We start from the raw sequence: 23,893 nt of genomic DNA, 5'->3' as shown, positions 1-23,893 counted from the left end.
AAATATAAAATAAAAAGATTTTTATTTACTGCTGATCTATGTATTATTCTAAACAATAAAGTCAAAAAATGGACATGGAATATTATAGAAAATCTTCTTCTCCAAAAATTTAAGATTTAAATTTTTAAGTGTTTCACGATATTACCATTTTCCAACATTACCTAATATTACCCAAAGTTGATAAGCTGGAAAGTTGGAGAATTAGGATCTTAACACTTTTTAGGGAGAACATTTTCATTGGGTTAATATAATCTAAAATAGCAAATGAGTCTTCTTTTTAAAGGGGTTTTGTTTAACATCAATGTAGGCACAATATAATTATTTATCGTCTATGTACATATCACTTCCAATACTAAGCTTTCCTAAAGATTTTTAGTCCAGGAATTTAGATTCATAAACACCTTGGATCGTTCCCAATGATGATACACAGAATTAACCCTTTCATAGATTAGAATTAGTGCTCGAAATGTTCGAATACTTGACTAAATAAATCACCCAATAAAAGTTCAATGAAAGTCCCCAAAGTTGTTAAGACAACGAATACGAAAACTTTATTATAAAACTTTGGGGACTAGTGTAATAAAGAGCCCAATGTCACCTCCCTCCCTGTTTAACACACTGAATCTATTATTTTTGGTTTATAAGATGAAACTGTTTCTTCGTACTTAAATGTTAGTCTGCCTTGTTCAAATAATTGTGCAACCTTACTGTAAATAATCCCTGATTATGCATTTCCTTATTTTATGAAAGGATTTATAAGCATGCCATTTCAACAAAAAAAAACAAGGATGATAGACCAAATTGTATAAAAAATAATCCATGTGACGTCATAAAAAATGAGGGATTATCCATGTCTTTTTTAGGGGCTTTCTTTCCCACTTCTCATCTCATCTCCCTCATTTTTATGACGTCACATGGATCATTTTCTTACACAATTTTGTCTTTGTCACATACTCGATTGTGATAAACAAAATGACCAATTCTGTAGAGTAATTTATTTGCTAGAAAGTTTGGAAACTTTCAATTTGAATCAAAATTTAAAGTTCAATTAAAGTATCTAAAACAAAAATATGCATATCGCTGTGTACTATTGTAATTTAAAGTACAATTCCCCCTTCCTCTCTGAATATATGACATCCATTAGAAATGGTTATAACTGATATTATATCGTTATTAAAGCTAAAAAGGAGCAAAATCATAACTATAAGTACAATGATATAAAACTAAAAACTAAAGTAGTTTTGGCTGACATAATATTAACATTCTATTTTAAAATTTTGAAATTCAAATGACACAGTAACTTCATACTTATGTTGAATTATTGGTTGATAAGTTTAGACACTACTCTAAAATTCAATTTATAAACTCAGACAAAAATTTTGTGATAGTAACTTGAACGTTTGGTATAAAAGTATCGTTTTATTTATTCTCAAAGTTTATAGGCTTGTTGTTTAATATCTCTATAACGGGTGAATCTGGGTTAAATTTGCTAACATGTATTATTTTCTCAAATCTAATAAGCACAATCAAGTATGTTATATTTATATAATGGTGGGAAAAATCCAACATTTAAATTATTATATAACTACAATCCAAACTATCGCACCTACTTTATAACGAAAGTATATCCGTTAGTTAACATCCAAAATAGTTAGTCATGGGATAAGACAATGGACAATAAATTGAAATAAATCCCAAATGATAATTAAAGTAACTAAATTATTGGTTAAATAGTTTGGTCATTACTATTTTAAATGAACCTATGAAAATCTAAGAGAGGTACACAGTTTTTCTAAGTCAACTTATAAGATAACATATTTATAAAACTTTGTTGTAATTTAATGTCTAATGTCCCCTCCCTTCCTGAGTTAAATGCAGAAAGACTGACTTATAAAAATACCTTTACATTAGATTCGCGTCTAAAAATCATTAAAACAGTTTCGCACTTAACAGTTATAAGCATTACAATTATTTTAATAATTCATTATTGAAATTTTGATAATTAATTCAACAATAAGTAAAGTTATTATTTGATGATGTTTATTCTATTCGTTATTTATCTATATTAGATAGATTAATGACTATTTATCTACTTTTATTGGTTTATCTACCTGCCATCTACTTTGATTTATCTAATCATTTTTATTGATATCTTTCTATTTATCTATTCTTAATATTCAATCTACTTATCTATTTATCGTTTTATCTATCTAACTTAAATCTATCTAATTATCTATCTATAGCTCTATCTTAAATCTAATTATACTACTTGAAGAATTAAATATCCTATAAGGTTATTGGCCCTATAACTACGGACACACAGACAAATATCAATTTTAAGAATAACGGATCACTCATTTATAGCCTTATGTTATCATTATAATAACATTATATCTATACAAAACTGCTAAAATTCTTCTTACGAAAATGGCCAAAAGTTTTCATTTCCCCCTAAAGTTTCCCCTAGATACTAGCGGTTGCACCCGTAGCATCTAGGAAAACTACATTCGAAGGAGGCGTGAGCAAGCACAAAAATAGCCTAAAACTATCCAATTACTTTTAAAAAAATAGCGATAACCATCCTTGCGTAAATAAAGGTCTTAATCGGTTCAATTGTTAGCGAAATCTTAACGGACAGACAAAAAATCTTACTCCTTTGTTATTCAAGGGCGAAACTTTAAAACATTATGATTTTCTTCCATCTTTAAAAATTAAGTTTTAAATCAATAGGGCAATTCTTACATGGTTAAATTAACAATGAGAACTATTTGTTACATACGGCAAAACCCTAAAAGTAGAAAAACTTCGCTTTTAAAAATAATTAATGTATAATTCTTGCATATTTAGTGGTATATGATCAGTAATTAATGATACAAAAAAATACATTATATGATATAATTTTGCCTAAAAAACAGTTATTTGTGAATAAATTATATAATTCATTAGTTAGACATGGTATCATTGTTTTAATGTACAATCATATGCTGGTGTTGTGATAATAAAGCAAATGCAAAATTTGGCGGTTTCTCTCAAAGGATCTATCTAGTTATCTCAAGGGACTTTGTCGAGCAAAGAACCCCTGAAAATAAAGATTGTGGTTGTTAAAGTGGATTATACTGAATACTGGTTAGCCCCGTAGAAATAGGGCACCACATATGATGACCAGGCATGGATAGAAAAAAAGGAAGAGGGTCCTGTACTCTTATCAATAAGAATCCCTGAAAAAAAGGAATTATGTCGCAATAATATTTCATTGGTTTATGTCGAATAATAAAAAAACCTATTTTATATAATTCAAAGAATAAATTTGTTATAATCTAATTGAATTGCAAAGGCTAACCAGTGCAAAAACGGATACCTGACCCCTTTACTTAAATCATTAAATGTTTAAAAACCCATTTTATTATTGTTGCCAAGGAGGAAGCAAAAATAATAAATTATTTCATATTTATAATCACGTTTCAATTCATAGAAAATTTGAAATTTTAAAATGACTTTCAAAATTGTTTTCAAAGTAAATATTCTACTTTATAGTTTAGGTAGATTAAAAAAATTTTTTTTTATGTAATTTATAATTATTAGTGGAAAAATTTGGACATTGGTGCTTTCCCTCAAAGTGCCTGTCGTGTACTAAAAATCCCTTTTTAAAAAATAAATTGAATAAAAGGAGTAGTTTTTTTTCCTATTCCTACACACTGCGGGGGGGGGGCGCAAAAACTGCGGGATTTTTACCTGGGGTGCCATAACCTATGGCTGCACAGTACCAAATCTAACATAACCCATCCTATCCTAAAGTAATAAATAAATGAACTTAAAACAAACCTCCCTTCCTCCATATTTTCTATATTGGGGGGGGGGGGGGGGGGTTAAAAAAATTTCCTTTGAGTGAAAAACATATTAATTAAGAGGTTTAAAAGCAATTCTGATTTTAGTATTTACTAAATATGTTCGCTAGCAACATGTTGGAGTGTCTAGTTAGATTGTACACAGCATAAAAACAAGTACAATTACTTCCATGAAAGAGCCGTCCTGACAAAATGAAACATAGGCTCAATGTGCAATTATTTTTGTCGTCTATTTAGACTTAATATAATAGATTATTATTAAAGACATGCAATTTTCCTTTTTTTCGCTTATCCTTTTATATAAAGAAGTAAGGCTTTTTACATGATCTAACTAACCACTGAACTGATTGAGTTATCACGTCAGAAAAATTTCACATAGGTACCAGGATGGTGTCAGGCTTGGACTTGTTAATACAATTTTTTATTTAGATTAATGGGATGGTTTTAAGCTATTTTTTACTTCATTCCTCCCCATTTCAATAAAGCGACACTAAATGCTATGGGTACAGTAGCTTTTATTCAATAAATGCACTCTCCATACTAAAAGACAAAGGTCATGTAGTTAAAAAGCTAGTTTTTAAGATAACATCTATGAAAAAATAAAGTTAGTTAAAGACCAGCTGTGCAAAAACTAATAAAAAAGAACATTACAGTTGAACTACAAGTTAAAAAGCAAATGAAAACATATGTTGTTAGATTCAGGGAGGCAGGGGGACGTTGGTGTGTAAACTATATTTGTCCCTACATTTCATAATTTATTGGCTTAAAAAGTTTAGGCCTTTAGTTGTTCAAATCAGCAATGTCCAAATTTTTCCAACAACAATATTTTGATATTTATCATAATTTAGACTTTACATAAATTTATTGTCCATTTTCTTATCCCTTAAGATCCCTGATTGTTAGTTGATTTAAAAAAGGACATTTGTATATCATAATTTTAAGCTCATTATTTATTACAAGCAAATGCGCCCCTTGTCTTCAGGAATGAGGGGGAAGTAGTAAACCACCCTACCAAAACAAAAAAGAGTCTCTTTGTTTCAACGTTTATATTTATTGGGCATGGAAGAATAGTCTAATTATTATGAAACATTTTAAACTTGTATTATTTGTGCTTTTTTACATATAAGTCCTTCTGTTTAAAGTTTGGACGCTTATAGTTTGAACCAATTAATTATTATTTAATCAAATATTTAACATGCAAACAGAGCTTTAAACTCCTTAACAATTTTTTTTATAAATCTATGTGAATTAAAAATCTATTTTTTCCTCTTTGTATCATTAAAAGAATGGGTTAATTACAACGATCTGTTGTAATTATTGTATCCTTTTTATTGTTTTTTTTTATTACAGACAGACACCCAGTAGACCAAGAATGTACGCAAGTTTTAAAAAGTATAAGGGCACTAAACACTAATATACTGCTCCTAAAGTCTAGTAAATATTTGGGTCTATGAATCTTTTCGGTATATTTTAGAAGATAAGCATTTTTAAAAATATTTCTAATACTCGAATTACCTCCCCCCCCCCTCAAATTTGTTTTAATTTGAGTTAGGATAAGGGCATTGACGCTTAAATTAATCTTATGTCTACAATTTCTCCTTCAATTTCCATGTTGAGACAACTAGCAGAAAAGTTAATTAGAATAAGTAAATTTATTTCTATTAAGTAACACAGCAATAACAATCTAATAATGTTTTTCATTAAAAATATAAAATTAGTAATTTTTAAAAAAGGAACAATACGAAATGCAGGTACTGTTAATAAATTACAATACAGAAAATTGGCTGAAAAAAAAGAAGATCAGTGAAGTTTGAGTGATTGTGTAACGTGGGTTGGACGGACAAAAATATCCACGTTATAGAGTAGCTGCGCTACAACTGATGAAATAATTTTGAATTCTAATTTTTTAGGCAAAAATGTTAAGTGTTTATTTAATGATATAATTTACATATAATACATATTGTCAAATTTTTTGACATATGGTAGACTATAAAAAAAAGTTAAGTAAAACTGCTAATTTTTCAATTTAGCAAATTTATTGAAAACCATTTAATGTGCGTGCATGCAGTGGATTTTGTGGAAGGGGGGGGGGGGTGGGTGAACAAACCCAATAAAAAAATCTATCGCTCAAAATTACAAAAAAATGATGGAGATGCTTGAAAACAGTTTCATAATTAAACGGATTGTATGGGCAAATTAACTAAAAATATTAATATTAATATTAACTCAAGAGGGTGCCTACACCACCCACTGCGACCTTCTCATACACGTCCCTTTATTATTTTCAATTAATTAAACACTAGAACACGGAAAAGTTAAAAAAAAGTTTAATCTTCAAAACATACTTAAATAGTTCCACTGTTTTGTGGCAACACCTTCCTCTTAAATGTGTTCATATAATATTATATCAATAATTTAGGAATATTCAATAATTCGGATTGCAAATCGTTCTCTAGATTTTCATCAAGTAGCGCAGCTACTCTATGATTAGTGCACACGTTTATTAAAACTTACTTTCAGGCCGTATATGAAAATAATTTTGGAAAATGCGCATATACTAACTTATATAAATTGTACCTTTTTACCTAGTATAAATAAGCAATTTATATCATACACAAAAAGACTTTTAGATTATACATGTGTACATTTTTTCTTTCTATCTATAACAGTTAGGGAGTTGAATCCATTTTTATAGAAGCAGAAATATAATCTATATTTATGGTTTGGACCCACTTTCCCCTCTCTTGGTGAAGATATCTTCAACGCCGATACGATTTTTGAAATATAAGATTCCACTTTTGTCTCTCTTGTTGAAGAGAGGCAAAAGTGGAATCTTAAATTTCAAAAATCGTATCGGCGTTGAAGATATCTTCACCAAGAGAGGGGAAAGTGGAATCTTATTTTTCAAAAATCGTATCGGCGTTGAAGATATCTTCACCAAGAGAGGGGAAAGTAGAATCTTACATTTCAAAAATCGTATCGGCGTTGAAGATATCTTCACCAAGAGAGGGGAAAGTGGAAAGGTAGATTACAGTTTTAGAGGGTCCAAACCATAATCATAGATTATATTTCTGCTTCTATAAAAATGGATTCAACTCCCTAACTGTATAAGGTAGTTTGTTTGATATTGTTGCGCTACTTATCATATTTTTTAACCTATTTATCATTTTTCTCAGTCTATCTATTCCATTGTAAAATGACTTTAGATTAATTTTCCCCTTAATCTATAAATTCTAAAAATATGTAAAAGATTAATCTATGTTTAAATTTACTTTTTTTGGTTAAATTTGGGCAATTCATTATACCGGATATGTCCAACTAAAAAATGGAGAAAGATTGGGTACTAGGGTATGAGGTAGGATAATATTGGATACCGTTATGTCTAAATAGTTGTATACATATATATATCAGGAAATTAGGGATAGGTCATTGGATAAAAAAAACCCACAAATTTACATAAATAAAAATCTGCCCCTTGTAGCTCTACAATCCTGGGGGGAAGAAAGAGTTGTGGATTAATTAAACTGTAATTCTCCCTTTCCTCCCTGATGTAAACGGATTTTTTTTTTTTTTTTGTTAAATATATGACGTACATTACAGAATTTTCTGACCAGACATTCTCAGTAGCATAGCTACTCTATAATTAGGATATATTCATACGTCTATCCATCACATATTTCATACAACTATGAAGGCTAGAAAATTCAATTATCACATTTAGTGATTTATTGACATAACTTGCTGAAAATACAGTTTTTCTGCCAATTTGATTAATTATTGCTGCGCTACTTATGGACACAGTTGTCATAGTATGCTCTAAATTTTGTCTGTATTTCACAGATTTTTTAAATTCTTGAAATATAAAAAGCAATGAATAAAAATTTTTAATAATCATATTCACAATTTAAAACACATCATTTGCAGCAAATTAATAACCATTCTAAATAACTTTTTTTCTTCTCAAATTTGATAAAATTGTACACACAAAAAATGCGTCAAAAATTGCGTCACTTGTTGTCTGGTTTGTATTGAACTGGGAAGCTAAGCGCCGGCGTTAATTCTAGGCGCCATCCCACCTCCTTTGGTTGTGGCCCCTTTTTTACAACAACATATAAACGGGGGACCAACCACATCCCCCCCCCTAACTCCACCCTCTTTATTGTAAGTAAGTATGTATATCTTCCTTATGTCCATAAAGAATTCTTGTTCCTTTAACCCCCATCCTACAATCTAAAGCCCCTCCCCCTAACCCCCAGTGATTCGCACATTTTCTGACGCAGCAACACTTTTGTTGTCCACATAGACTAACTTGCACAAGAACTCAATACAGAAAATGCGTAGAAAACATAAGTGATTGGTTGGGTTAAAAATAAAATTCACAAAATAATATCCTTATAAATAAGTAACAGGATGTCTATTTGTGTGTCTGTTTGTCTGTACCTAAGGATCTCGTTAACCGCTGAACTGATCAGGTTCTCCTTAACAGGGTAGCTTCTCATTGGTCCCAGGAAGGTTTATAACCATTTTGGAGGAGGGTACCACCACCCTCCCAAGAGAAATCACAAAAAAATCAAAAAAAAATTTACATAGAGACTTGAACGCAACATAGAAATTTTTTCTTCTCAAATTACCTATTTGTAATAAAAAACAAACATTTAAAGTGCCACTGAGGCCTCTTGGGGCGTAGCTGCTAATATGTATTTATTGTATCACATTATAGATATATGTCCACAGATAGGATAATGAAAACCAAATTTATCATAGGAAATTCATTTTTTTCTTTAATTTAGATGGATATAATATGTTGTTTTAGCATGTTTCAGGACCAACTTATATGAATAAGTCAAACTTATCCTTGAATGGTTTTTTCATATAGCACAGAAGAATAAAATGCAAAGCTATAATAGATAACAAATTAAAATTAAGATGTTTGCATTTCTTAATTATCCTCTTGAGGAAGATAAGAAAGTAATATTAGAATGCACTTAATCTCAAATAGTCGGACCCCTTTCTTCACCTAAATCGATGGGGCAGGAGTCATTGATGCTCCCCCCCCTATTATCTCAGCTACCATTAGAGCTAAAGGCCAAAAAATTGTGCATGTCCCCTGTTTAATTTTCCAACTATATGTCAGTCATAGTTTGCTTCCTTCACCCTTTTATTTAACAATTCTTATTATTAGGTCCTTTTTTACATAAAAATTATAAATGGCTGTAATTTTTTTATTGTTAAAGGTAGAAGAACAATTAATTTAGTAAACGTTTATTCTATGTAAATTTTATGTGGCAGTAGCTGTACTGGGCAGTTGCAAGCGCAGTATTTGTTGGTCAGTGGAAAAACAGAAGGGGGAATCTCATTAAATTTTATTACGTCAAGCAGACATGTTTGAAAATCTTGAGTTAAAAATTTAAGTTATTATGTCAAAAATTGCAGTCACATGAACACATATATTAGGATGTACTACAATAGGATATTTTAGTGTTTGGTAACATGAAGTGCTTTGTTCTTGTTAAAAAACTAGGTTTGTCGTCATCCTGTCCTACCAGGATGGAGATTTTTTTAAAAATTGCTAACTCAAATTTATGTGTCTTAAACTTATTTGCAAAGTCAATTATATTCCTCTATCCTTCACACACAAAAAAGAGATATACAAAAACGGAGGTTGGGGGTGGGGGGGGCATTCAACAACCATTAAAATCAGATTGGATGGATAGAGGAATTTTTAAGATAATAGGTTATAGATTTGAAAAAAATGGATAAAAACCTTGGATGTGGTTCAAGAGCCACAGATGACTTTGAAATCAGGATCCTAAAAATCATATAAATAAAGTCATATTGTTTACATATGGCAACTATGGTAAAGCACCCTCATTTATTAATGCAAAAGTCTAGATTATGATGAAGTTTATATGTAGTTATTACTGCACCACAAACTTTAGACATAATGGTCCTTGATGAAAATATTTTTGTTGTAATTCTTACCTAAGTTACTCTTCTGCAAAAGTTACAGAAGAGTGACGCATAAGAATTTAGGGGGAAGTAGTCTAATTAAAGTGCTGCAAGAGAAGGCTATGGATGGATAATCAAAAGAAAGGAAGGGGAAGGGTGAAGAGTAGGCAGTGCGTCAGAAAGGTATTAAAATGTTAGATTAGAAAAAGAAAGAGAGAGAGAGAGAGAGAAAGAGAAAGAAGAGGAGAGAGGGTAAAGATTCCAGATTAGTTAGTTATTAAAACAGCTCATAATTTTGATTTATATGTAAAATACCAAATCTAATTCTAAAATCAAAAGTAGTAGAATTTTTGTAATAAAATATTAATGCTTTATCTTTGTTTCTAAAGGTTTAATTTGCAAAACTATGAATTTTACACCAATAAATATGTTGTTTTGTTAAACATAAATTTTTGATGAATTGTAAGTAAATTGTTTTAGAATGTTTACAATAAAATGAAATTTACAGTAAATTTGATTAATATTTGATTAAGTAACTTCTAAATTATTATTAACCCTTAACGGTTGGGGGGGGGGGGGCGTTGAACGCCCCCCCATCCGGTTTTTTCTTTCTCATTTTCTGTGTGTGAAAGATAAAGAGCCCAAACTGCGTGACTTTTTAGGTATGGGTATGGCACATAACTGAGAGTTGGAATTTTTTGAATATCTCCATCCTGGCGGGCACAGGATGCCAGCAAACCTGGCAGGGTGATCCAGGTAAAGAGCAAAAATATTTTTTGACTTAAACAAAGCATTTTATCTTATTAAAATACTAAAATATCCTCTAGTAGTACATTCTCATATGAAATACAGGTGTTAAAGTCAATTTCAGGTTCCAGGTATGATCCTGCAGGTCCTGATCCTCCAGGTCTCCAGAAATCTTTAAAAGGCTCCTGTGACCGCAATTTTTGACTTAGAGACTTCAAATTTTCAACTTAAGCTTTCCTTACATGTTTACATAACGTATTAAAATTTCATAAAGATCCGCCGCCGTTTTCCCGCCGACCGCCGACTAAGATAAACATTTTCTGTAAAAATATTGTTCTTCTAACTTCAAAAATAAGAAAATTACAGCCGTTTGAAATTTTTCAGTAAGGACCTAAAAACAAAGGTTGTTAAATAAAGGGGTGAAGGAAGCGAAAATTGACTTTGACTCACTTAAGGTCGGAAATTTATTATCAAACAGGGGACTTGCACAAAAAATTTTAGCCCTCTAGCCAGGGGCGTCCAAGCTTTTTATTTTGGGGGGGTAATTCGCGCGATGCGCGCCGCAAATTTTTTTTACCTCCCCCAAAATTTTTAGCCCGGGGGTAAAATTAGCTTGGGGGGGTAATTACCCCCCCTGAAATCTGTTGGCAGGGGTAAAATTTGTTTACCCCCCCCAAAATTTACCCCCAGGGTAAAATTTTTTTTGGGGGGGGGAATTTAAATTTTATCAAAAATTTAGTATTAAAAATGCGCGCGAAGCGCGCGAAAATGTTTTTGTTAGAGATTTTCTATTTTGGGGGGGTATTTACCCCCCCAAAATTGTTTTGGGGGGGGTAAATACCCCCTCCTATATGGTTGGGGGTGCCTACGGCACCCCCAGGGTAGGGGTAAATTTTAAATGGGGGGGGGGGGGGGGGGGTAAAATGAAAAAAATTCGTTTGGGGGGGGGGTAATCGCCCCATTACCCCCCCCCCTTGGACGCCTATGCCTCTAGCTCTAATAGGAACTGAGATAATAAAGGGGGGCGTTGAACGCCCCCCTCCCCCCGACTGATTAAGGTGCGGCAAGGGGCCCGACTGTAAGGGGTTAAGTGCACAATGCTTTTCTATCTTTAAAAATAATAACCCCCTAATGACATGTAAAAAGTCTAAAAAATCGCTCCTTAATTGTCTGAAGACCCAAAAAAATATTTATAGCATTGAAATACCAAACTCATTTTCTTCTGCATACTGATACACCCATGGATCTTAAGGGATAAGACAATGGTCATTGGAAAATAAATTGATACACAGAACACCCCCAATTATGAAAAACTAAATTATTGATAAAAAGTTTTAGTCTGAATGTTCAATATTACCAAAAAGACCACAAGGTTTTTAGACAACGAGTCTGAGATCCTGTTTATACATCTTCGGATACCAGTACAATTTCCAGTGCAATATCCTCTCACTCCCTGGATACCTCAAACTAAAATCTTAGTGAAGCTGTCCTTTTTCTCTGTAAAGAATCAATTAAAATAATTCTTTTCAGCTTTTGTTCTATGAAACAAGGATAATTATATCCAGAATAGCGACACATATGATATTAGGGAGAGAGGGCACATTGGATCGTAAATTATACTTTTACTAAACACAATCTTTCTTTTGTTGACATAAAAACATTTGGTACTTTTATTAAAATTTGACAAACCTTCAGTTTCCAAACTTGTCCATTGATAATTCTAATCTATAAAAGGGGTAATTATTTTTATTGTTATTGGGGTATACACCAATTTATTGTCCATTTCTTATCCCTTAAGGTTCCTGCTTGTTGTAGAGATTTATTATCTTAAATTACTAATATGTCAGACGGGGTGGTTGGATTTAGTGAAGGGGGGGGGGGGAGGGCATTGGACTACAAATGATAATCACCAACAAGTTCTGTTATTTGTTGTCCTATAACTTTTGGGCTTATATTGTTACAACTTCTCTACCGGTCATTGTACATTACAGTAACCGCAATAAATTGAATGTACAACGATTTATCTATACCGTAAATCTATTGATTTCAGAAATTCCTTGGCCCCAAAACAGGCATAGCAACATTAGTATCTACTGAAAAATTTCAAACATTCAATTTTAAAGATATTTTAAAGAGATATAACTCGCTCGTTTGAAGAAGATACTGAGTGACAGTTCACTCTTCTTTTTTCATTAAAAATAGAGTTAGACCGACAGCCTAAAAGAAGAATTTTAGTTAAGTTATGCTTTAAAAATAAACAAAAGCCGAAATTCTGAAAATTGTGTCTCTATGTTGTAATTAAATAAAATAAACTTTAAATTTAAATTTAATTGTAAAGTACACCAAAAGATAAAGGAATTTTTATAAGTAACTACCCTTATCTGTAACCAAGGACCAAAGGGATAGGACGATGAACTTTTGCAGATTGATATTATTGGTTGAAACGTTTCAACACTGTTAGTTGAAACCAAACAATCAAAATTTAATAAAGGTCTACAAAGTTTTGATCTATAAAAACTATACATTTGCCAAATATAAACGTCGACTATGCGGCATTAAATAAAGTGGTTATAACTGATATAATATCAACTTACCGATAATTGAATAACATTCACAATAAATATAACAAATTTACAATTCTAAACCAATCAATAATGAAAGAAAACAAATAAAACAAAACCTTTTTAAGGCTCTTACTAGAATCATAAAATTTTTGCTACGAGGTTGAGTGATTTTTAAAACAAATTTACTTCTGTATAATTCTAATTGCTTAGCGCCTAGCCCCCCAGGGAAAATGAATATCAAAAAATGTTCTACACCTACCATAAGACAATAAAATAACGCTTCCCTGAAAAGTGTAACTCAGTAGAACCATAAATCCGAAATCTTAAGCTTCAGGCAAAAACTTCAACAACTTTATATGTGTTATAGCTTGGAGGGAGGGAAAGGATATTGGATTATAATTTTTACTTGTACTGGTTTTATAGATAAGCTCTCTCATTCATTAGCATAGAAACTTGATTTGTGATCATAAAATTATGGAGCATTGTCTTATCCCTTAACATCCCTGATAATATGGTAAATAAAAATCAAGTTAAATAATCGAGAATTTTATTTGATAGACTTAATCTTTAACATTTAATAGCAGATGTCTTAAAAATATGAATCTAGCATTATATGTAACGTTTATTTAATAGGAGGGTAATCATACAAGCTCATTTGACATTTAAAAATCATCAACCTCAATTTTAATAAGGTTTCAGAAAAAATTTTTTAAAGCGAATATTGGCTATATTTTGGGTAGGTCCGTAACTCTAATAGTTAACTGAGGAACGTCAGATGGGTCGTATTGATTTAAAACTTTGAATGATGATTCCTTAAAAAGATAGGACTATTTACTAATTTAATTGGAGTTTTATGAGAACAAGGATGACAACATTAATAAAAGCGAAGCTCTGAAACGGTAGGACAAACGAACATTAACAATTGTAGAGTGTCAGAACTGAATAATTAGAATAAAATTTTATAGAGGTCGAGACAAACTAGTAAGTAAATTTGTTGAAAAACTGCTTAAATACAGGATAATGTTTAAGGACATACTTACATTTTTACGTCTTGATTATAGAGATGCCTTGCTTATAACATTGTACTTTGTTAACTTAGAAATCAGTGTTTAAAATACCAGATTAATCGAAGAATTATATCACATAAAAATTTGCTGTTAAAAAAGTTAAAATCAACATGTTTAAAATGAACGTACGGACATTGTGGTAAATTAGAGTTGCTACCTAAAAAATACCTAACTACTACAGGAATCACCAAGCAAAGTTTAAAATCGATGGGACAAGAGCTAACCGTTACGGACTGACGGACGGACCGACCCAAATTATAGAAAAGCTTCGCTTTTGAAAAGTAAAAAATATTATTGAGGTCATTTTTACTAAGGTCGATTTCTCTTTTTTAAGCTTCGCTTTTATGGACGTCATAATCTTTGTCACTCTAACAATAAAGACTTTTTGACATTTAATGTTTAAAGAAAATCCTGAAACGTTTTTTTTTCTTCTGATAACAAAAACAAGGATGACAACATCCATAAAAGCGAAGCACTGAAACGGTAGGACAAACGGACATTAACACTTGTATAGTGTCAGGACTGAATAATCAGAATAAAAATGTATAACAGTCGAAGCAAAATTATAAATAAAATTTGTTGAAAAACGCTACATACAGGATAATTTTTATGGAATACTTTAATTTTTAGGACTTGATTATAGAGATGCTTCGCTTATAATATTGTACTTTGATGTCCTAGGAATCAGTATTCAAAAAATCAGATCAATAGGATGATTTTATCTGATAAAAATTTGTTGTTAAAAAAGTTGAAAATCAACATGTTTAAAATAGACGTACGGACATTCTAGTAACGATTATAAAGTGGCTTTGCTTTCTAAATCGTAAATAACTACTACAGGAATCACCATGCAAAGTTTGAAATCGATAGGACAATTCTAACGTGCCTAAATTAACAAAAAAAGCTATCCGTTACAGACGTACGGACGGGCCGACCCTAATTATAGAAAAGCTTTGCCTTTGAAAAGTAAATAATTGAAACGGAATCAAATTTGAATAAACAAATAAGAAAACATTCAGGCACCATTTTTATAGATTTTTAGCTACAGCCGCTGAAATTGACAATTGTATTTTTCAACAATTCCAGTTTTTTAGTCAGTAAATAAATTTTAGTAAATATGTATAACTACCTGGATCCCCCTGTTCAGGACCTTTTTCTTCTGCTAGCAAATTGCTTTATGCTCTTTTGTAGCGTCTTGGCTGTGTTAATATTCCCGACGCTATTTGTTGATTTTCAAAGACCCAATTGAAGTCGGGACAGGGTCCTTACCCCTCTATTGTTTTACTCTAATAATCAATGAATAAGATACGGTGGCTATAAAACTTTAGGTACCAGTGTAATTTTCAGTCCAATGTTCCCTCACACTGTCTATCTATATTTCTGTCTGAATGTCTGTCTAAATGTTTGTCTGTATCTTTGTCTGTCTCTATGTCCATTGATAATACTTTGCACAAACGGACATCAACACGAACAGAATGCCACCAGTGAAGTAACATATGTTTAGAAGTCTAAAAAGCTTAAAAAGTGCTGTCTGTTAAGGACGCTTGGCCTTAAAATAGAAAAGCCCACTTTTATATGTACATTATAAAAAATCACGAAACCCGTCGGCCGAATGTATTTTTTATGCTGTCACATGTTTTCTTATTTTATAAAATAACAAATAAATACAAGTACAGTTATTTACAAAGGATATAGGAGCGGTAAACTGCTAAATCTTGGGGGTGGGGGAGGTCGACCCTCCCACTTGAATTTTACTTTTTATAATCTTTAAGGGAGAAGAGTGTAATTTTCCGTTGGGGCAATTTCTTTTTAAATAGTGGAAGTAACCTCCTCAAAAGAAAAAGAACCTACCAGGAGTTTTATAGTAAAGATTAGCTATATAAAATCAGCAGTTAGCGAGATCTTTCAGTACAAAGATAAACTGACCTATATGAGTAGCTGTATACTCATTAAGAAAATGTAATTTTTATAATGCAAAGATAAGAAATTAATTTAGTTCCTGTTAATATATCATTTTAAAAACAACAAAATTAAAAATATGAAACAAATATTATTTTTGGTGATTCTAGTTTATTTACAAGTAAGAATATTTAGTTAGAAATTTTTGTAAAAAATCTATGAGAACCAAAACATTTAAATGGAGTAATTTTCATCTTGTATTAAAATCAAGGCTTAGCAGCCCAGGAAAATAGAGCAGCAGTCGCAACTTTACTTAATTATACAATTTAATTCTTTGAGCGCTGCTTAAAGCTTTTAAATCTGACAAAAACAATAGATATACTTATTTTCAATCTTCCGCAATTCTAAATAAGAAAAGTGCTTGTATTTTATTATTTCTTTATACAATATTTTGTTTTTCACCTTTTTATTGGTCATCACTTCCTCCCCCCTCAAACCAGTGAACTCTAGTTGCGTAGCTGCTTGCTAAATATGTAAAACAAAAATATAAATAAGTATTTACACCTAGGTATCCACTTCTGCGTATACAATTCGGTGTCACTCCCTGCCAGAGAATACTAATGGTTATTGGGTCTGTGATCCTCCAATAACTCCAGGTTTTTAGTAGCGCAGCTACTATATAATTAGAGTGTTTCCATACGTCCACAACTCCAGGTTTCTATAAGCAGAGCTACTCTATATATAATGAGAGTATGTCCTTACGTCCATTAATCTTTATATCACAATGCAAAAGTGTTTGAGGTTTCGAGTATTTTATTTACAATTCATTAAATTTACTACATTTATAATTTTAAAATTGTATAACTTCATATTTTTTTTAAATAATGGTTTAACGTCATCCTAGCTTTTGTTAACTTCTAGTGCTGAGCTTTCATGGACAAAATTGTCCTTCCTAATAATTCTCTAGGGTGTGGGGGGGGGGGGTGTTATTTACCTTATAAATATTTTAGCTGGTTAAAATACCCGCCATCTATTGAACATTTGAACCTTCATACAAAACCTAACCTTTTTCACGTTTGCCCAATGCACCCTTTAAATCCACATCTGTTTGACATAATTTCTGTAAAATACTTCAGAGTTTATTTTATCATTTAAAAAATGTTATTTTTAGGTCATACTGTACAGGAACAAAAATAAGCACATTTAATAATAAATGTCTGTGACAGTCAAGCTGTGGCTTTTGTGACTTTCAATATTATTACCTTTGACTGGTCAGCTCGACTAAAAACATGTCAAAACCATATTTGAGACAATGAAGGATAAATTGATATAATACAGTAGGGTGGGTTTATATCGGAATTAGACAAAAAGGGGATGTGCAACAGATAAAACTAACTTAAATAAAATTTCTGACCGAAAATGAATTTTAAAAATTTTTTATTTAGAATGAACCAATTAAAAATGTATTTCATTAATAAAAAAATATGCAAAGACGACATTCAAGTCCTCTCCACTTATTATCTCAGTTCCTATTAGTGCTAGAGGGCTAAATATTTTTGTGCATTTCCCCAGTTTGATAATGAATTTCCGACTATAAGTCAGTCATATTTCGCTTCCTTACCCTTTATTTACCAACCTTTTTCTAACGACCAATTGTACAAAAGGTTTATTGAGCTGAATTGTCAAATTTGTAGAGGTTTTTTGAGATTTTCTCAGGCTAGAAACGAAGCTATAGTTCTGATTCAATAAATTTATGACACCCTTTTACTAATAGCTACACAATTGAATATCTGGTCGTCAGTGGTTTTAAGTCTTAGGATAAATTTAAAATTATCCAGAGGTGTATTATACTCATAAAAATCATTTGCAGATCCCTGCTTTGGTCTCAGAAAAAAATGTCCAAAATTGACCCAACCTAAAACCTAATGTATATCTTAATTTCCTTATTGGGTTGGGGAGTTTTGTATAAGAAAAAAATATTTAGCGATTTTTAACAAATTATGCCTTAAAAACCCGTTTTTCTAAAGTACCTATATTTGGAAGATTTTTAGATCATGACCAATTTAAAGGATGTGCAAAAATGTGTACATTTTTAAACATCAAATTGTGGTGCTTGTGTCAATAGTAGAAAAATGTTTCGCATACCATTAGAATTGTCATAAACTCTAGTTTTTGGAAATATACAAATCATATTCATGCTATTTGTACTATAGAAGCTACTTTGGAAAATGTGAGAAAGGTTGAAAAATTTTAGAGAGTTAGGACATTTTACCACGTAGCTCCTAAACTATACATACATAGCAAAGGAATAGTTCTTAAACACCCAAAAACTATAATTTATGACAATTCTAATGATATGCATAAATTTTTTTTACATGCAATTTGAATTTTAAAAATGTACACATTTTTACACACTCTTTAAATTGGTTATGATTCAAAAATCTTCCAAAAATAGGTACTTTGGAAAACCTGGTTTTTAAGGCAAAATTTGTTGATTGTTTTCTTATTCAAAATTCCCCAACCCAATGAAGAAATTAAGATATAGATTTTTAATTTCTGTCAATGGCAAGTGGGTTATATTAAGCAATACTTTTGTTCCATTAAAAAAAACACCCTGTATATCCCCAATTAACATATAAATTAATCCCTTATGAAGATTAGTTGAAAAGTTTGTAACAAACCAATAAAATTTAAAACCAAACCTAACCTTAATTAAAATAATATTAAATAAATAGTTTATTTAAAAGTAAAATTAGGGTTATCATTGATCATTAAGGTAATTTGTGAAAAAACTTTGATCTTATTGATTTCCCAACATGACCAAAAAATGAATTTGCTTGAAATCTTATTATTCTTTTGTTACAATTAATACATTGTGGAAGGATTTTATGCATGGCATAAATGTGCTAATTTTGAACCAGGATGGAACTCACTGCCAGTTTTCATGCAATGGAACTATTCAGGAACAAGTTTACAGGTATAGTTTTAACAACTTGTAAATTCACTTTTTGTCAATGTGCAACTCCTCACCATCATTCCATTATTTTATTCATTTTTATCAATTGATCAAACATAACTTACCCAACCCAACCAAAAATCACAATCTATTATTACATATGTAAAATCTTTTATTTAAAATTAAAGTCTTTTTTTCCATTATTCAAATATTTTTTAAAATTTTTTATCAAGCTGAGCTTATTGTTCTAAAAAGCTTAGATTCTTTATTTTGTAACTTTGATTCTTGTAAAAAATTTAAAATAAAAAACCCCCAAAGAAATAAGTGATCTTTTTCACTATTAAATTCAAAAACACAAAATCAAATGAAAAGGAAAGTTTTAAATATTTAGATGTCTTAATATGCATTGGGAACCTATTCCTTATAATCAAAACTGTCAGGTAAACTAGTAAAAGAGTGGCTGCACTTGTAAAATTTAAAGGTTGGTTCCCATAGTTACTTTTAAAACTGTAGAATCAAAGCTATAATCTTTGAAACAGAACATTTTCCTTAGAAGAACTTAAAACTGTCATTTTGAACTTTAAGAAATAAATCAGTTTGCATGTTTTTGTAGATTATATAAACCTGAAAATTATATGGGCTGTTTAGATTTAAGTATTGGTTCAATAGTTTAAAAGTGTATGGGAATGACCTTTGTATATGTATACAACACTTGGGTAAATATCCTAATTGTTGTTGTTAGGTGTCATGGAGGATGGCATCCTCATCACCCAGAGGATATTTTCTGCCAGGTAGGTCTTTATATGTGTTATATTCTGTTAGTATTTGTGATGAGTTCTTTTCATATATAATAGTGTGTTAGTATTTGTGCTGAGTTAGTTGTAACATGTAGATTGTCGTTTCTGGAACATTCTTGAGATTAACATTTTTACTTTTTAAAAGCATAAATAAATTTTTATTTTTTTTTTACAAATTCCTCTAAAATGTATTTTTATTGACATAGGGGTAAATACAACCTCCCCCCCCCCCCATCCTGATGTCCACCCAACAACCTAAAAGTCAAACAAGCCTTCTTGTAGTTGCATTGATAAATTGGAGCACAACTTTAAAGGAGGTGGTGACTTTTTTACCTTGACACCCCTTCTGGATGTATTAGGGGGATGTGTCAGTCGAGTGTAAACCCTTGTCAAATCACCCCCATTTATTTTGCCAGAAGAAAGTGGATACATTTAATATTTATTTTCTTTTCCTTTTTATATTAGGGAGGAATAACTACATATGATCCAGCTAGTACATCTACTCCTAAACTTACCACTACTACTCCTGAACCTACAACTACTACCCCTAAACCTACCACTTCTACCCCTAAACCTACCACTACTACCACCCCTGAACCTACCACTACTACCCCTAAACCTACCACTACTACCACCCCTGAACCAACCACAACTACTCCTGAACCAACCACTTCTACCCCTGAACCTACCACTACTACCACCCCTGAACCTACCACTACTACCCCTAAATCTACTACTAATACCCTTAAACCTACCACTACTACCACCCCTGAACTTACCACTACTACTCCTGAACCAACCACTTCTACCCCTGAACCTACCACAACTACTCCTAAACCAACCACTTCTACTCCTGAACAAACCACTACTACTCCTGAACCAACCACTTCTACCCCTGAAACTACCACTCCTAAACCAACCACCACTACTACTCCTAAACCTACTACTACCACTCCTGAGCCTATCACCACTACCTCTAAACCTACCACAACAACATTTGAACCAACAACTTCAAGAGAATCCTCAACAACAACAACAACTGGTATTATTCTTATAAGTAACATCCCCACAATATTAATTTATTATTTATGTAGCTTTTCTTTTTCACATTAAAATTTGATATTTATAGGATTTTAGAAACTTTGAACTTATTTTGTATTAAAAACATTATTATGAACTAATATATGACTAATTAGCAAATTTGAGTAATTTGACTTTTACTTATTTGCAAATATATGTATCAATATTGTACATCCCAGATTTTAACATTTAAAGCACAATTCTAGGAAATTCTTAAAATAGAATTCGTGATAATTTTTTAGCTTTAGTTTTCAACAAATAAAAAATTAGTCTTAGTATTAGTTGCAAACATGCAGTGTATAGTGATGATATTTGTGTCAATACTACATTTTACTTTAGGTGGAAAAGATTGCCCTTTTATGAAAAAGGTTGAAGCGAGAAGCATATTTTGTCCACAATCTTTTTGCCCAGCTGTTGTTATAGGTGAGAGTTAGACCAAATTATACACCAATTTTAATAAACTGTAAACACATTTCCAAAGCTTACAAGAAGAACATTTTGAATCAAATTAAAAGCTCTTGAAATTTTAAGATTTATGTTAGTCAAGAAATTAGTTTGGCTTGGATTAAAAGAATATAATTTCATGATTTTGGATAATCACAATTTTCGATAGCTAATGAATAGATGTTTATCTCTTTTTTTTAGGAAGTAAAGGAGGCTTTGCAGATGTGTATCCTGATCTTGTTGGATGTTACAATTATGAAGGTCATATAGCAATCTTTAAATTAGAATTTTTGCAATCAAAGTTTTTATATGTAATATATATTAGGCTCTAATACTTTTTAACTTTAATCTATTTATTTCAAAGAAAGAGGCCTAAATTTTTACTTAGACTCACTTTAAAACACTAAAAGGGGAAAAATCTTGATTAACTAATCTAAAAAAGTCAACATTTTACCATGTGAATAGTAAATACCAATTTAATCAGGGAGGGTGCACTGGGTTGTTTTTTTTACACTTATCCTCAAAGTTAAATAATAGGTTTTCTTATTCATTGGCTTTAGAACTTCGGGATCTCTTTCATTATTTGGTTCATGAAGTTGAGTGTCAAAAAGTTCAACCACTAATTGTAATCTACAAAGGGATGATTTTGTGTAATATCATTGGGGATGGATATCTATCAGCTGTTGTCTTATCCCTATATATCCCTGCTATTTGATACATTTAGGCAGCCTGATGGGAGACCAGTATCCATTATATATGAATAGAGATGGTACTTACCTTACTCCACATCAATACAGGATATTATTTCCATATCATCATCTATATACTAAGCTCAACTTATAATATACTCACAAGATAATTTTAAATCGTAAATTTTAATATTAATGGACTGAAACATAAGAACAAAGATGACAACATCCAAAAGTAGCGAAGCACATAAAATCCTGGATGGTTGGTTACACGACAAAGAGATTTAAAGATCATTAGTCAAATTAAGAATATAAAGAAAATAATCACGAAACCTTTCGTCACGAATTTTTCTCACATGATTTTATATTTTTTAATGTTTATATTTTGTGGCATGATTGACATACAGATGGACATTAGATACCAGATGCTCATGGGTTTGAAGAATCTTCACAAAAGTTCAGTTTTCCATCTTGATTAGGATATATGTTAAATCATATTCACCCGTAGAATTACGGTCTGAATGACTGACGAACGGACGGACAGACAAAGTGAGTTATAGAGTAGCTTCACTAATAAAAAGAATCTGGTATTAAAATTATTCTAAAAATAGATGCAATAATGGAAATAATATCTTTAGTAATCCTCAGCTGGGATTTACTCATTGGCTAGGCAAAAATCATTCTTTTATATCAATTTAATTTAGATATTTTTATTTAATACCAAAATTACTTATAAACCCTTTTTCAGTATTAAAAATAGAATGATTTACTTATTTATAGTGAGCCCAAATGTCATGGATACCACTGGTTTTCTCAGGTAAATTTTTAATTTCAAATAGGATCTAGAGTATTTTTTTCCAGAATTCATAAAAGAGAAAAAAATGTCAAAAAGAAAAAAGTTATTTAAGATGGTAATATTTTAATCTAAGTTAATTTGTTAAGAAATGAGAGGCATGAAGATCAATTTTGTCCCTATGATATGCATGATGGCTGGGAATATCTTGATCCAAAGGTAAAAATATTATTACATTGAAGGATTTGAAAGAAATGACTCACATATTCAAAGAAAGATTATTGAAAAAATAGCTTTGTAATATATTGAAAAGGGTAAATAAAGTTCTAATATCATTATCCATGTATGGATTTATTATTACTTGGATCTTACACCAGATTTTAATGTACTCTAATGAAGTGAAGTAGTGGGATAAAATAGTAATCTGCCCCATCCTCCTTTATCACATCCCATCCTACTGGCTATACGAACTGACCAATAAATGACATGGGAAATGACAACCTAAGTTGACGACAATTTTCCCCTGTATATTCTAGGTCCATTTGTCCATGCCTATCTAACTAGAATAACTTGCTTTAAAAGATTGAAAAAGAGTTTCAAAGAAGTACAAATTTCATCTTTAAGATATAATTAGATTATTGCCTTGTATTTAATTATCTTAATATTTTTAGTTTCTTACTGATTGAATTTATATAATTTTATTAAAATTTGTTTAGGATGGATCATGGAAACTGGACTCAACCCTAACAGTTATATGTGCAACATATTGAAATAAATAAAAACTATATTGAAATATAACATCTCATACATCATATAGTTTTCTTTCTGTAATAGTTTTTTTAGTAGCGAAGCTTCTCTATAATTTGAAAGGTCCGTCTGTCTGAAACGTTTTGGCGGAAACGTGATTTTCTCAGCTACTGTAAAAGATAGAAGGCTGAAACTTCTTGACAACATTCCAATAATTAATGAGCACAATTAACTATGAAACATCAATGGCGGTCGGACCACTTTTTTGCAGGTTTTAGGCTATTTTTATATTTTCACATTTTTCTCCATATCTTTG

General features: G+C 31.1%; 1 protein-coding gene across 2 annotated transcripts; it reads left to right on the top strand.

Moving 5' to 3' along the window:
* Positions 1 to 16,172: 16,172 nt before the first annotated feature.
* On the top strand, positions 16,173 to 23,642 carry LOC145333712 (uncharacterized). 2 transcript variants are annotated; one of them, XM_080178922.1, is made up of 13 exons: positions 16,173 to 16,252; positions 16,640 to 16,727; positions 17,243 to 17,258; positions 18,995 to 19,048; positions 19,770 to 19,818; positions 20,290 to 20,866; positions 21,244 to 21,327; positions 21,550 to 21,609; positions 22,073 to 22,145; positions 22,676 to 22,707; positions 22,818 to 22,854; positions 22,980 to 23,049; positions 23,547 to 23,642. In XM_080178922.1, the coding sequence occupies exons 1-13, from the start codon at positions 16,211 to 16,213 to the stop codon at positions 23,598 to 23,600; spliced, it is 1,236 nt and encodes a 411-aa protein (XP_080035048.1). In that variant the 5' UTR covers positions 16,173 to 16,210; the 3' UTR covers positions 23,601 to 23,642. The 2 variants fall into 2 exon arrangements, with proteins under 2 accessions (XP_080035048.1, XP_080035049.1); XM_080178923.1 differs by lacking the exon at positions 19,770 to 19,818 and adding an exon at positions 19,419 to 19,467.
* The last annotated feature ends 251 nt before the right edge of the window (positions 23,643 to 23,893 follow it).

Source organism: Acartia tonsa, chromosome 12 (genome assembly GCF_053477335.1).
Source record: "Acartia tonsa isolate MP-2025a chromosome 12, ASM5347733v1, whole genome shotgun sequence".
In the NCBI taxonomy this organism is placed as follows: Eukaryota; Metazoa; Arthropoda; class Copepoda; order Calanoida; family Acartiidae; genus Acartia; species Acartia tonsa.
This window is presented reverse-complemented; position numbering and strand designations above follow the sequence as displayed.

What these genes read in the sequence shown, in the direction of transcription:
- LOC145333712 (XM_080178922.1), top strand. Translation starts at nt 16,211, where the DNA reads ATGAAACAAATATTATTTTTGGTGATTCTAGTTTATTTACAA. An exon ending in CTCAACAACAACAACAACTG is followed by an intron (nt 20,867 to 21,243) that starts GTATTATTCTTA and finishes ATTTTACTTTAG; the next exon opens with GTGGAAAAGATTGCCCTTTT. An exon ending in GATACCACTGGTTTTCTCAG is followed by an intron (nt 22,855 to 22,979) that starts GTAAATTTTTAA and finishes TAATTTGTTAAG; the next exon opens with AAATGAGAGGCATGAAGATC.